This window comes from Leptopilina heterotoma, unplaced genomic scaffold, assembly GCF_015476425.1.
Source record: "Leptopilina heterotoma isolate Lh14 unplaced genomic scaffold, ASM1547642v1 Lhet_152, whole genome shotgun sequence".
Taxonomy (NCBI): domain Eukaryota; kingdom Metazoa; phylum Arthropoda; class Insecta; order Hymenoptera; family Figitidae; genus Leptopilina; species Leptopilina heterotoma.
In genome coordinates this window covers 188,498-203,503 of record NW_025110868.1, presented here as the reverse complement: position 1 = coordinate 203,503, position 15,006 = coordinate 188,498, and the positions used below count along the sequence as shown (strand labels likewise).

General features: G+C 32.8%; 1 protein-coding gene across 4 annotated transcripts in view; it reads left to right on the top strand.

Moving 5' to 3' along the window:
* LOC122498536 overlaps window positions 1-15,006 on the top strand; it is a 90,527-nt gene that overhangs the window by 5,830 nt on the left and 69,691 nt on the right. For all 4 annotated transcript variants that reach the window (XM_043606307.1, XM_043606309.1, XM_043606308.1 and 1 more), the window contains one exon: window positions 4,578-4,803. In XM_043606307.1, coding sequence (XP_043462242.1) covers window positions 4,578-4,803 — 226 coding nt within the window. The remainder of the gene's footprint in view (window positions 1-4,577; window positions 4,804-15,006) is intronic.

Sequence of the window (15,006 nt, the reverse complement as noted above, 5' to 3'; positions counted from 1 at the left end):
ATTAATCCCTCTTTAATTTGCGACCAAGAAACAAGAATTTGGTCGAAAATTGTTCGAGTTATGAATTTTTTTTGACATATTTCGATATTTTCGTTTTTCTGATGCAGGCGGGTGGGGACGCTGGCTATCAAAAAATTTTTAATCATATTCCTATTGGTCCAATGACAAGAAGCATTAATCCCTCTTTAATTTGCGACCAAGAAACAAGAATTTGGTCGAAAATTGTTCGAGTTATGAATTTTTTTTGAACTTTTTTTTCCATTTTCGTTTTTCTGATGCGGGCGGGTGGGGACGCTGGCTATCAAAAAATTTTTAATCATATTCCTATTGGTCCAATGACAAGAAGCTTTAATTCTTCTTTAATTTGCGACCAAGAAACAAGAATTTGGTCAAAAATTGTTCGAGTTATGAATTTTTTTTGAACTTTTTTTTCCATTTTCGTTTTTCTGATACGGGCGGGTGGGGACGCTGGCTATCAAAAATTTTTTAATCATATTCCTATTGGTCCAATGACAAGAAGCAATTATCCTTCTTTAGTTTGCGACCAAGAAACAAGAATTTGGTCGAAAATTGTTCGAGTTATGAATTTTTTTTGACATATTTCGATATTTTCGTTTTTCTGATGCGGGCGGGTGGGGACGCTGGCTATCAAAAAATTTTTAATCATATTCCTATTGGTCCAATGACAAGAAGCTTTAATTCTTCTTTAATTTGCGACCAAGAAACAAGAATTTGGTCAAAAATTGATCGAGTTATGAATTTTTTTTGACATATTTCGATATTTTCGTTTTTCTGATGCGGGCGGGTGGGGACGCTGGCTATCAAAAATTTTTTAATCATATTCCTATTGGTCCAATGACAAGAAGCATTAATCCCTCTTTAATTTGCGACCAGGAAACAAGAATTTGGTCGAAAATTGATCGAGTTATGAATTTTTTTTGAACTTTTTTTTCCATTTTCGTTTTTCTGATACGGGCGGGTGGGGACGCTGGCTATCAATAATTTTTTAATCATATTCCTATTGGTCCAATGACAAGAAGCTTTAATTCCTCTTTAATTTGCGACCAAGAAACAAGAATTTGGTCGAAAATTGTTCGAGTTATGAATTTTTTTTGACATATTTCGATATTTTCGTTTTTCTGATGCGGGCGGGTGGGGACGCTGGCTATCAAAAATTTTTTAATCATATTCCTATTGGTCCAATGACAAGAAGCATTAATCCCTCTTTAATTTGCGACCAGGAAACAAGAATTTGGTCGAAAATTGATCGAGTTATGAATTTTTTTTGAACTTTTTTTTCCATTTTCGTTTTTCTGATACGGGCGGGTGGGGACGCTGGCTATCAATAATTTTTTAATCATATTCCTATTGGTCCAATGACAAGAAGCTTTAATTCCTCTTTAATTTGCGACCAAGAAACAAGAATTTGGTCGAAAATTGTTCGAGTTATGAATTTTTTTTGACATATTTCGATATTTTCGTTTTTCTGATGCGGGCGGGTGGGGACGCTGGCTATCAAAAAATTTTTAATCATATTCCTATTGGTCCAATGACAAGAAGCATTAATCCCTCTTTAATTTGCGACCAAGAAACAAGAATTTGGTCGAAAATTGTTCGAGTTATGAATTTTTTTTGACATATTTCGATATTTTCGTTTTTCTGATGCGGGCGGGTGGGGACGCTGGCTATCAAAAAATTTTTAATCATATTCCTATTGGTCCAATGACAAGAAGCTTTAATTCTTCTTTAATTTGCGACCAAGAAACAAGAATTTGGTCAAAAATTGTTCGAGTTATGAATTTTTTTTGAACTTTTTTTTCCATTTTCGTTTTTCTGATACGGGCGGGTGGGGACGCTGGCTATCAAAAAATTTTTAATCATATTCCTATTGGTCCAATGACAAGAAGCTTTAATTCTTCTTTAATTTGCGACCAAGAAACAAGAATTTGGTCAAAAATTGTTCGAGTTATGAATTTTTTTTGAACTTTTTTTTCCATTTTCGTTTTTCTGATGCGGGCGGGTGGGGACGCTGGCTATCAAAAAATTTTTAATCATATTCCTATTGGTCCAATGACAAGAAGCATTAATCCCTCTTTAATTTGCGACCAAGAAACAAGAATTTGGTCAAAAATTGTTCGAGTTATAAATTTTTTTTGAACTTTTTTTTCCATTTTCGTTTTTCTGATGCGGGCGGGTGGGGACGCTGGCTATCAAAAAATTTTTAATCATATTCCTATTGGTCCAATGACAAGAAGCAATTATCCTTCTTTAGTTTGCGACCAAGAAACAAGAATTTGGTCGAAAATTGTTCGAGTTATGAATTTTTTTTGACATATTTCGATATTTTCGTTTTTCTGATGCGGGCGGGTGGGGACGCTGGCTATCAAAAAATTTTTAATCATATTCCTATTGGTCCAATGACAAGAAGCTTTAATTCCTCTTTAATTTGCGACCAAGAAACAAGAATTTGGTCGAAAATTGTTCGAGTTATGAATTTTTTTTGAACTTTTTTTTCCATTTTCGTTTTTCTGATACGGGCGGGTGGGGACGCTGGCTATCAAAAAATTTTTAATCATATTCCTATTGGTCCAATGACAAGAAGCAATTATCCTTCTTTAGTTTGCGACCAAGAAACAAGAATTTGGTCGAAAATTGTTCGAGTTATGAATTTTTTTTGACATATTTCGATATTTTCGTTTTTCTGATGCGGGCGGGTGGGGACGCTGGCTATCAAAAAATTTTTAATCATATTCCTATTGGTCCAATGACAAGAAGCATTAATCCCTCTTTAATTTGCGACCAAGAAACAAGAATTTGGTCGAAAATTGTTCGAGTTATGAATTTTTTTTGAACTTTTTTTTCCATTTTCGTTTTTCTGATTCGGGCGGGTGGGGACGCTGGCTATTAAAAATTTAATAAATTAAAATTTGCAATTGTTTTATTTTAAAAGGCGATAATCCTTTTTTATTTTCTATTAAAAAAAAATTGTTAGAAAACTATTTGAGTTTTGAATTTTTTTAGTACTTTTTTTAAAGTTTTTATATTGATTTTAGTTTGCAAAGGTGTTTCTATCCCTGCGATTAGCTGATGAATAAATTCATTACCCCAGAGTGTGCCGCGTGGAGGTTGCAATTTTCTACAGTCCTTGTTTAATTTTTTGTTTTAGTTTGTATTCGTAATTCATACACGGAGAGAAATTTATAGTAGTGGGTAACATAATTGTGGTTAGGGTGACCATCTTTAATGCTACGTATACAGACAGCTATCTAGATAGTCACCGTTACCATCAATATCATCAGGAGTAACATCTTGGTAGTACGGGGTAGCATAACTATATTTTTTTAGCATCTGTGATGGTTGGCAGTAGCATAATGATAGTATCGTGTAACATCATCTTTTTAACATCAAAATCTGACTATCCATTTCTCTCAGTGTAATAAATTGGAAAAAAAATCGAAAAAAATTCATAACTCGAACAATTTTCGACCAAATTCTTGTTTCTTGGTCGCAAATTAAAGGGAGATTATTGCTGTTTTAAATGTGACTATTGCAATTTTTTCTATAAACTGTAATAGCTAGCGTACGTTGTTTTTGCGTTGATTAAACCGTAGAGGGCCACCGCGCTACTATGTGTGTCGGCGCCTATGGATTCTTCTGATGGCTGGCGGCCGGCGGGTCGCTTGTTTCACAGAGCTATAAATATAATTAAAATATTGACGAAATTTTTTTTTTGATGTTTTAAAAATAATTGAATTTTTGCGAAGAATTTTATTAATTTTGAAAATAATTGAATTCTTGAATTGATGAATATTATTTATTTATGAAAATAATTGAATTATACAATGAATTTTATTATAATTCCTGAAAATAATTGAATTTTGGGGAAGAATTTCGCTATTTATAAAGATAATTAAAATATTGTCGAGAATTTTTTTTAAAAATGTTTTGAAAATTTGAATTTCTGAAAAGAATTTATTTAAAATTGTATAAAAAATATTTGAAATTCTGCGATGAAAATAATTGAATTCCTAAATGAAATTTTATTATTTATGAAAATAATTGAATCTTTTCGTAGAATTGTATCAAGAATTTATTTTAATAATAAAATTGTTTGTTAAATTTTATGAAAATAGTAAATATTGAAAATCATTAAAAAGAAAAATATATTTTAAATTCTTGTGATGAATATTGTTAATTGTGAAAATAATTGAATTTTGCAAGGAATTTTATTAAAATTCCTAAAAACAATTTTTTAGAATTCGTGGTAATTTCATAGTTTATGAGTCAAACAAAATGACACAAGAATTCAGAATTTTTCTTATAAATTCTAAACATTGAATTTCTTCCAGCACTTTTAATAAAATTTCCTGACTTTTCCCTGAATTCCCTGACCTGTGGCAACCTTAAAAATGGTTCTCGGTTAAATTGTCAACAATATTGAAATAAAATATTGTTCTTTCTGAATATGTTTACGTCCGAGAATGGACAAGCGTATAATAACGTTTTAAAGTTGGAAATTTAAAAAAAAAAAAAAAAAAATAGAAACGGTTGGATGGCTATAAAAATTTCTTTTTCAGGACATGTTCGGTTACGCTTTACGACATCCGAAGTTGCCTGCTCGCAATGGGATCGTGAATAGTGCCGGGCTAACTCCGCTGACACTCGCATGCCAGTTGGGACGTGCTGAAGTCTTTCGTGAGATGCTGGAGCTGTCTTGTCGAGAGTTCTGGAGATATAGTAATATCACTTGCTCGGCATATCCGCTCAACGCACTCGACACGCTGCTGCCTGACGGAAGGACAAGTACGTCGTAAAAGAATTTAATTCAATTACACAACCACACGAACTTGCATGCATTCGGGTGTCAATGACCTTTCACCCTTTCTCCCTTTCTTCCCTCTCCCGAAGGCAATAATTACAGACGGTGCGCTTCAAATTACCATTACAGGCGAGCCTAAAAGGCTAATACTAGAAATCAAAAAACTATTCTCCAAAATTATAATCAAATTCTTTAAAACGACTAAATTATTTTCAAAAAATATTCGAACTTCAATTATTTTCAATATTTAGTATTTTCAGAAAATTTCGCAAAACAATTCAATTATTTAAAAGAAAAATTGACAGAATTAATCCAAAATTCAATTATTTTCATAAATAATAATATTTCCACTGGAATTCAATTAATTTAGAATAGCATTTTCAAAAAAAAATTCGAAAAAATGAAATTAAACAATTATTTAACAAAATTTTTATACAATTCTTCACAATAATTCAATTACTTTCACTAATAATAACAATTTTTATGGAAATTCAATTTTTTTAAAAAAATTTTGATGAAATTCTCAGCAAGAATTCAATTACTCCCATAAATAATAAAACTCATCGAAGAATTTCAATTATTTTTAACAATATTCGAAATTAAATAATCGAAAAATTAAATTATTTTCACAAATAAAGTTTTCCAGAAGAATTCAATTATTTAAAATATAATTTTCATGGTATTTATTATATTTCAAAAAATTAGTTATTTACAACAATGTTAATAATATTCTTATGAAGAATTCAATTATTTTCAAAAATAACAAAATTTTCCACAGAAATTCAATTATTTTTAAAAAATCTAAAAAAAATTATCAACATTTCAATTATTTTTATAAATGAATAGCGAAATTCTTCGACAAAATTCAATTATTTTCAGGAATGTATATAAAATTTATTGTAAAATTCAATTATTTTCATAAATAACAATATCCATCACAAGAATTCAATTATTTTCAAAATTAATAAAATTCTTCGCAAAATTTCAATTATTTTCAAAAGATAAAAAAAAATGTTTCTAAATATTTCAATTATCTTGATAAATGAATAGCAAAATTCTTCGACAAAATTAAATTATTTTCAGGAATTTTAATAAAATTCTTTGCAAAACTTCAATTATTTTCAAATATGTTTCTTAATTCAATGATTTTCAATATTCTACTATTTTTATAAAATATCCTAAAAGAATTCAATTATTAAACAAAAAATTTTGATAATATTCTATAAAAACATTCAATTATTTTCCATAAAAAATAAAAATTTCACAAGAATTCAATTATTTAAAATTCAATTTGCATACATTTTTTCGGAGATTAAATGTTTTAAAATTTGACATTAAATTCTTCGCAGTTATTCAATTAGTTTCATAAATTTTAAAATACTTCTCAGGAATTAAATTATTTTTGAAAGTTCTAATAAAATTCAATTATTTTTATAAATAATAAAATTCATATCAGGATTTCAATTATTTTTAATACAACTTTTCAGGAATTGCTCAAAAAATTTAATTATTCTAAAAAATTTCAATTTCTCGAAAAAAATTATTACAAATTTCTTTTTTAAATTCTTTGGAATAATTAAATTATTTACAAAAATATTAAAATTATTCACAGGAATTCAATTATATTCAAATATTCTAATAAAATTGTTCGAAAGAAATCCATTATTTTAAATTCAATTTTAATTACATTTTTTTGGAATAATTCTTTTAATTTTTTTAGATTTTAATAAAATTCTTCGAAAGAATTTAATTATTAAAGATAAATAACAAAATTATTTCTGAAAATTTAATTATTTTGACTTTGAGGCATTTTAATAAAATTCTTTGCAAAATTCAATTATTTTTAAAAGTAATAAATTTTTTCTTGGAAATTCAATTATTTAATTCTTTTTAAACATTTTAATAAAATCTTTCTGAATAATTTAATTATTTTTAAAAAAAATAAAACTAATCGAAAAATTTCAATTATTTTTAATACTGTTTTAAATTAATTAATCGAAAAATTCAATTATTTTCAAAAATAAAGTTTTTCACAAGAATTCAATTATTTAAAATAAAATTTTCATAATAATATATTTAAAAAAAATTTCAACTATTTAAAACAATGTTTATAAAATTCTTATGAAGAATTCAATTATTTTCAAAATAAACAAATTTTTTCACAGACATTCAATTCTTTTTAAACATTTTAATAAAATTTCTATCAGAAATTCAATTATTTGTATAAATAATAAAATTCTTCTCAAGAAATTCAATTATTATTGAAAATTTTAGTAAAATTCATTGCAACTATTTTTGCTCTCTATTCCATTTAACATATATTTGCATAAATAAGAATACAAAAATGGTATTTGAATTTGATTTTAAATAGTGAAATCTTAAATTCTTGAATATTCACTTATACCCAAGTGAATGTTCCAATGACATTTTGTAAAAATTGTAATTTTTTTTCAGACTGCAATTAAATAGTAAAACAATCCGTGAATGTCGATAATTGAAATGTAATATTAATTAACGAAAAGGAAGACGTTGAATAAATAAGACTTTGATAAATGTCAGACCTCTTATATCTATGCTCTCTAAAAATGGAAAACTTTTATATATACAGAGCCAGATATTTGTTTTTCAAAATTTCGTCTACATTAATCAATTTTTAAAATGATTTTTTGCTTTATAATTTACAATTTACATGTTCTAATGGTAAATTGAAGAACAAGAACACGATGAAAATTAATGTTTCATTTCAAATAATGGCACACTGCTGTTTTTAAAATCTAAAAATCTGTCGCGGAATTTTAAAAATAAAGAAGAACATCGACTGTAAAAAGAATGATCAATTTAAGGGACTAATTTATTTATCGTGCGTATAATTGAACTTTTCGAACTAATTATAATTGATTATTTGAGTTGCGTATCTCACTTTATCAATTAAAGCAAGGGACGCGACGCCTTGTGTTAAATTTGGAAATTGTCACAATGTAAAGTTTCACACAAAGTGAAAATTAAACTTCTTTATGCTTTCAAGTTCTCGTGAACCGGGGAATTTTGTCTCGAATTTAAGGACCGTCTTAAAGTTCTTTATCACCCAACTATGAAAGCGTAGGTCTAATTACGAGGGCTTAAGTACAGCGAGAAAGTTCCAGTTTGATTTCAGAATCAGCGAACCTCAGAGTAATTATTTTGTTCGCTGCGTCATTAGTATTTCCTCATTAATGTCTGACGTTCTCTCTCTCTCTCTCTCTCTATCTCTCTCTTCTTCTTTCCCTACGAATTACACTTATTATGACAAAATACGTCTGGATTGTTTGCAGAAAATTTTCGGCAAAATACTTTCGGAAATTAGATAATCTAAATTTCTGCAAAATGAAGTAAATTTATTAGACAAAGTAATAATTGCACATTGTGGTAGAAATAGTAGGTTTTGAGTTTCAATGTGAGGCAGAATGTTATCGTTTATCGACAATTAATTGCTTTCAATTTTTTGCTAATGATTATAGAAACAGCGTGTGAGTGACTCCCCTCTCACTGAACACTGCGCGCGCATCTAATGAAGAGTGGGGATCGAAAATGCTTTAACTATTTAACACCTTTTAGAAGAACGTCGCATCAATATAATTATAATAATTATAAAAAGAAAAGAGTCTTGTGTAGACCACACTCGAGTATAGTTCTAAAAGTATTTTTCGGTGAGATAACCTCACTAAGAATAAGAGAAATCTATTACTATTTTTACCGAAATTATTAAATTTAATAAAAAGTCAAAATTTATATTGTCTACAATAATAAGTTATTTGCAACGAAATATTTGTGAATTGGATAACGGAAGGCCTATTTTGAGTCAGATTTGAGTGGAATCTGGCTTGATTATTCATCACATGCTCGGCCATATTACACACTACAGTTAAATATTACTGCTAATCCACGATAACGGAAAGCTTTTATTTACTCAATAATAAGTGCGTTTTAAAGGAACTGGAATTCTACATGCAAATTTTACATCTTTAAATTTATTCCACTATATCGAGCTGTAACATTCGCCTGATTTATTCATTAATTTATTGAATTGGACACAATTTTGATCATCAACAATACACAAGGTTATTTCAAGTCTTTGGACTCAAGGTAAAGTCGTTCCTGTTTACTTTTAATATACACTCAAAATATCACAATATTCCTTTCCTCCTCTTGGGCTGTAGTTATTTGCTTATTTATATTAATTTGTTTTCTAAAGCTTATATAATAATTGATTTGAATTATAGATGTTGAACTAAATTTAATATTTGAAATATAAATAGGCACATATTTTTCACTATCATAATCTAAATAAAGTTTAATCATAATTAATATCCTCACTCTCTTACCACATACATATTTTATTTTATAATTTATATATATACATATCTTCACGTACCTTATAGTGAATAAATTATCCAATTATCCAAAGCCGTAAGAGGAAATTTTTTGTTTTATTATTTTTTAATCACAATTATAAATACTATATAGAATAATAAGTATAGACTTAATTAATTTATTGACTTATGGTGATTTCACCACTATTAATCTGTATAATTAAAATAAAATAAGAGTTCGGCGACTGAAGCCGACTTGGGATCTGGATACTCTTTTTGCTCCTTTTTTAGGGCGACATGGCTCCAACTCCACAGAAAAGGACCCGCGAGATGAGTTCTCCTCACTCTCCCAGGCCTGCCGCTCCACCTGCGGGCATTGGACGTGGTAGATCAAGATCGATGAAACTTCCTTCGGAACGTCCGACCCTGAGACCTGGCCTGGCTGCCGCCATTAAAAAGGACCTTACTACAAATAAGTCACAGTTAGCAATTCAATCACCCACTAATCGAAACACTAACCCCCCATCGTCAAAGGTTATTCCCATAAAGATGGCAAATTTAGTCCTCACACAAATACCCTCTACATCCAACGTAATTCCTCTACAACCCTCTTCATTTCCATTAGAAAAATTACCAAAACCAACATCAATTGAGTCTCCTATCCCTTTTCCTGAAAATCCTATTATTATTCCTACCCCATCAGAAAAACATTCGGAGGAGGACGAGGGAGGCCCGAGAGTGGACGGGTTGGCCGAGGCTGAGGTCGAATGTTTTTCCTCGAGTTCGTCTGATGCCTCTGCCAATACCCCACCTCTTTCTCCGAATGACAATATAGATACACAACATAAACAAAATGATAATAACAATAATGACCCAACACAAACTTTTCAACTAGACAGAGCTCCAATCACCTATGATCTTCTTTGGATAAACAAAGATTTTTCAAATGACGCTAGATTCACCGAAAACTCACCCCCCCCATACACAATTCTTATTGAATCTATAATTAAGGACAAAAAAATAGGCAAATACAATAGAATTGCCTTTGCCGACTTTCTGGAATCGGTGATCAGTGACCCTGAGAGAACATTGGTTTCCAATGGCCTCAACCAACTTCGAATTACATCTTCAAATGGGGCTCTTGCTAATAAACTTCTGGACGCCGAAATTCTTCGATCTAGGGGCTACAAGTCTTACATACCAACATCTTTGGTTAGTAGAAAGGCCTTGGCCCACGATGTGGACCTTGAACTTTCCCCTTCCATAATTAGCTCCAAAATTCAACCGGATATACTTACTTCAATCATTTCCATTCGTCGAAGAACAAAGAGCGAAAGAGAGATTTCTGGCCTTGTGGAATTCCTTTTTTCGGGTGTTACAGTCCCAGATTCAATCTTAATTTCTAGAGCGGTTTTCAAACTGACAATGATCATCACTCCTCCAAAAAGGTGCTTCAAGTGTCAGCGGTTTAGACATCTTGCCTCTCAATGCCGTTCTACGCATTCCACCTGCGAATTCTGTTCCGAATCACACCCGGAACCTCTTTATAAAAAGAAATGCCCTCATTCGTTACGAACATCTGTATGTGCAAACTGCAACGGTCGTCATGCAGCTTCTTCTAAAGAATGCATATTTTATAAATACGAATTCGCGATAATGAAGTGCAGACTTGAATTGAATATTGGTTATGAAGCAGCTGATGCTTTCCTTCTTTCGCAGGGTTACTCCCGCCCCGGTTTCGATATCCTTTGGCAGCAAGAAATAGATCCCTCAGTACTCCAGATCAGGGAAATACAGACTACACCAAAGCGAGCTTCCACCCCTCTCGCAATTGCTCCCTTCTCCCCTACGTCTCACGGAGATAATGACATGTCGGTGGACGAAGTCGACCAAGAAAAAACAGATTAATTTGAGACAAACTATACTAAATTGTTTATAATAATACAAATACCTAAAATAATAGAAATTGAATTAAATTAAAATTAACTTAAGCTATACTGAATCCAATTAAGCTTGCGGTGACTGTTTTGATTTTATTTGTTTGCTTACTTATTTATCCGCAAGCTTGTGTATTCGTTTGTCTTTTTGATTATTTATTGTCGTTTATTTGCTTTGTTTGTTTATTTATTTAATTTTGTTTTTGTTCTAGCTTTTTCCTATGTTTTGTTATATTCACTAGGATTTACTTCCATTAATTAATTTCATATTGCGACTCTTTACCAATACATTGACCCTAATTATAAATATTTAACCAGATTTAGTTGGGCAAAGCTATTGAGTTTAACTGTAAGGGAGTTGTTTAATGGTTTTTCATAGTTGGATTTGTTTATTGTATTTTCGTTATTTTTGATTTATTTTACCCATCCCGACTATACAACAATTAAGGTAACTACTTATACACAAATCTATTTTATCCAAGACTAATTCTGACTAAACTGACAAATTATATATATAAAATGACTAAACCAGCAGCCATTCACAAGTCTTTGACACTCATTCTTTGGAACGCTAGAAGTATCCTCCCCAAGCGACTAGAATTAGAAACTCTTCTCTGGCAATACAATCCTGATGTAGTCTGTATCACAGAGTCATGGCTTACCCCTGACTCAGTCTTTGAGTTACCAAATTATATTTCGGTCAGACAGAATCGTCCCAATGGTAGAGGAGGAGGAGTTTTGCTACTGGTTCGAAAAGAGATCAAGTTTCGTATTTCAAATACTTTTACACACCATGTCAATGACTTACAGATCGACATAGCTTCGATCTCTGTTCATACTCTCTTTGGCAAAACTCAAATTACAACCATCTATGCTCCCCCAGGTGGGGATATTCCCCCAAACGAGTGGACAGCCATCTTTGATGTACTCCCAAAACAAACAAATCATATTTTTTGTGGGGATTTTAACTCCCATCACACCAGCTGGGGTGATATATCCACAAACCTTAGAGGCTCCTCGCTAGAAACTTTTACCATGGACTCTGAACTGTTTGTTTCCAATGATTCCATCCCCACTAGATTTCGGGACGCCAATGTCATGGGTAGCAACCTGGATTTAATATTTTGTTCGTCAACCATTCTCCAGTCATCATTCACAAATGTTATCCAGGATCATTTTAATTCGGATCATCTCCCTGTAATATTTAGAGCTGATATTTCACCCGACCATGTCCTTCCTCCCAGCAACAGATTTTGTCTTAAATGCATCAATTGGCTTACATATCGTGAATCTATGGATCAGTACTCTTTGGATCTCACCAACCAATTTTCTACAGGGATCACTCCAGCTGAGATTTATATCTCTTTTACCGACCATCTTAAACAAAGTCTCATTAAAGCAGGAGCATTTATCCCTAAAACCAAATCTATAAGATCCATTTCAAAACCACTTTGGTGGAATTCCATTTGCGACAAACTTCTTTCTCTCAGGAGGGAGAATTTCAAATGGTATCACTCTAATCAATCAATGAGTAATAGAGAGGAATTCAAACGCAAAAATGCTGAAATAAAGAAGTCTCTTAGGGAACAAAGATCCCTAGCCTTTAAGGAATTTTGTGAGAACATGTCCCCATCTAGAGGTATGTCCACCCTATGGAGAACCGTCAAAGCGTTATCTTCTCGATCTGGACAACTCCGTACAAACATCTCAACAGTCCCATCCACACCAGAATTTATTAAGTTTCGGAAGGACCTAATTAGGGAGGATATACCTCCAGTTGAAATCCCATATTTGCCCACACCTAGTCATCTTGGTGAGGATTTTCCACCCTTTTCAGGGAATGAATTGCAACACGCCATTTCTTCTTCTAAATCAAAAGCAGCGGCTGGCCTTGATGGCATTACTGTCGATATGATAAAATTTTTGGGACCAATATCACAGGAATTCCTCTTAATATTGTTTAATAGAATGCTTCTGCACTCCTCTTTTCCATCTTCGTGGTTATACACCAGAGTTATAGCTCTACCGAAACCGGGGGGAAAGGGGTTTCGGCCCATCGCTCTCACCTCGGTTCTATCAAAAGTTTTTGAAAAACTAATACAAGGACGTCTGGAACACGATGTGGAGAGTCGGGGCTTGATTCCTTCCTACCAGTTTGGATTCAGAAAGCAAAGATCAGCGGTTGATTGTGTTGCAACTTTTGTAACTGATACCCTGATCGGCTTTGCTGACTCAGAGCATACTCTGGCAGTTTCTATCGATATTAAGGGTGCTTTTAATAACGTTCGCCCCCTTATTCTAAATACAATGCTTAGAGATTTAAACTTCCACCCCTGTATGGTAAACTTCATCAATCACATGACGAGAAAAAGGTACGTCTCTTTTAATGCTGACGGATCAGATTCAAAAGTCTGTGGTGTTGGAGTCCCACAGGGTGGAGTCCTGTCACCCCTTCTATTTAACTTGTACCTGAGAGATTTGGAACAATATCTTCCACCTAACATGAAGGCTGTCATGTACGCTGATGACCTTCTACTTTATGTAAAATTCTCTTCTGTCGCCAATCTTTCCACCGATGTTTCCGCGGCTCTGGAGAGTCTGTCTGCTTGGCTTGAAACACTGGGAATGGACGTCGCCCCGCAAAAAACGGTTTGTTGCATCTTCACAAAATCTCGATCATCCTTTGAGGACTTCGCATTAAGGCTGGGTTCCACCTCGATCATATGTGATCCTATAATGAAACACCTGGGTATACTTCTGGACCGGAAACTAAAATGGACACCGCATATAAAGATGATAGCTAATAAAGCAACGAAGGCACTGGGTATTCTCAGGATCATAACAAGGGCCACATGGGGCATTTCTCCCATGCTGGCCTTGACAGTTTATAGGAATTTAATAAGAGCTATTCTGGATTGGGGTTCCCCTCTTTTCGCTAATTCTGCTATGACCTCTCTAAAATGCCTGGATAGGGTGCAGTCTGCAGCCCTCAGAATGGCACTGGGTTGCATGAAATCAACATCTATCCCGGTTCTTCTGTCGGAGGCAGGCGAGCCCCCTCTAACACTTCGTAGAACATTCCTGACGAACTCGTTTATCCTTCGTAATTATTCGTGGTCTGACAACTTGCTAAATCCCCTTTTGCATACTCTTAACAGGAAACTAAAAATTCCATCACAATCAAAAGCATACAACAAAATACCTCTCGTTCCAACTTATATACAGATGGTTCCTTTGATGGACATGGGTTTTAGATCCGTTAGACCTGCTTATTTTGACTGGCCCTGGGAGGTCTTATTATTTTCTCCTGTGTGTGATATCTCTAACGGCATACTCCTCAAAGACCATAATTCACCTGAGATGTTCTTTAGAGAGATTCTATCGTCTGAGTTCGACGGCTACTGTCCTATATACACGGATGCGTCTTTAAACCCTGCAAATGGATTGTCTACAGCGGCTTTCTATGACGAAGTTTCAAATTACACACAATGTACTCCTCTCCAACCATACATCACGATTCTAACGGCTGAACTCTATGCCATCTACACAGCGATCACATACGCGATTGAACACGACATATCACGTACCCTTATAATCACAGATTCATTGTCCTCCGTCCAGAGACTCAGGAACTGTTTACTATACAAAAACAACCCATATATCATATATAGAATACTGGAATTATTGCATACAAACTCCGATCCTAACACTCTTCCCTCTTTCAAATTTATCTGGATCCCATCACATAACAGCATTTTGGGCAACGAATATGTCGATACAATCTGCCGTGAAATTAACATCACAAATAACAATAACAGAATGCATTTTAAACTCCCACGCGATGACCTGAGAATGAGTGTCTTTGCTCCGGACAGGAAAGCATGGCTTTCCCATCTCTGGC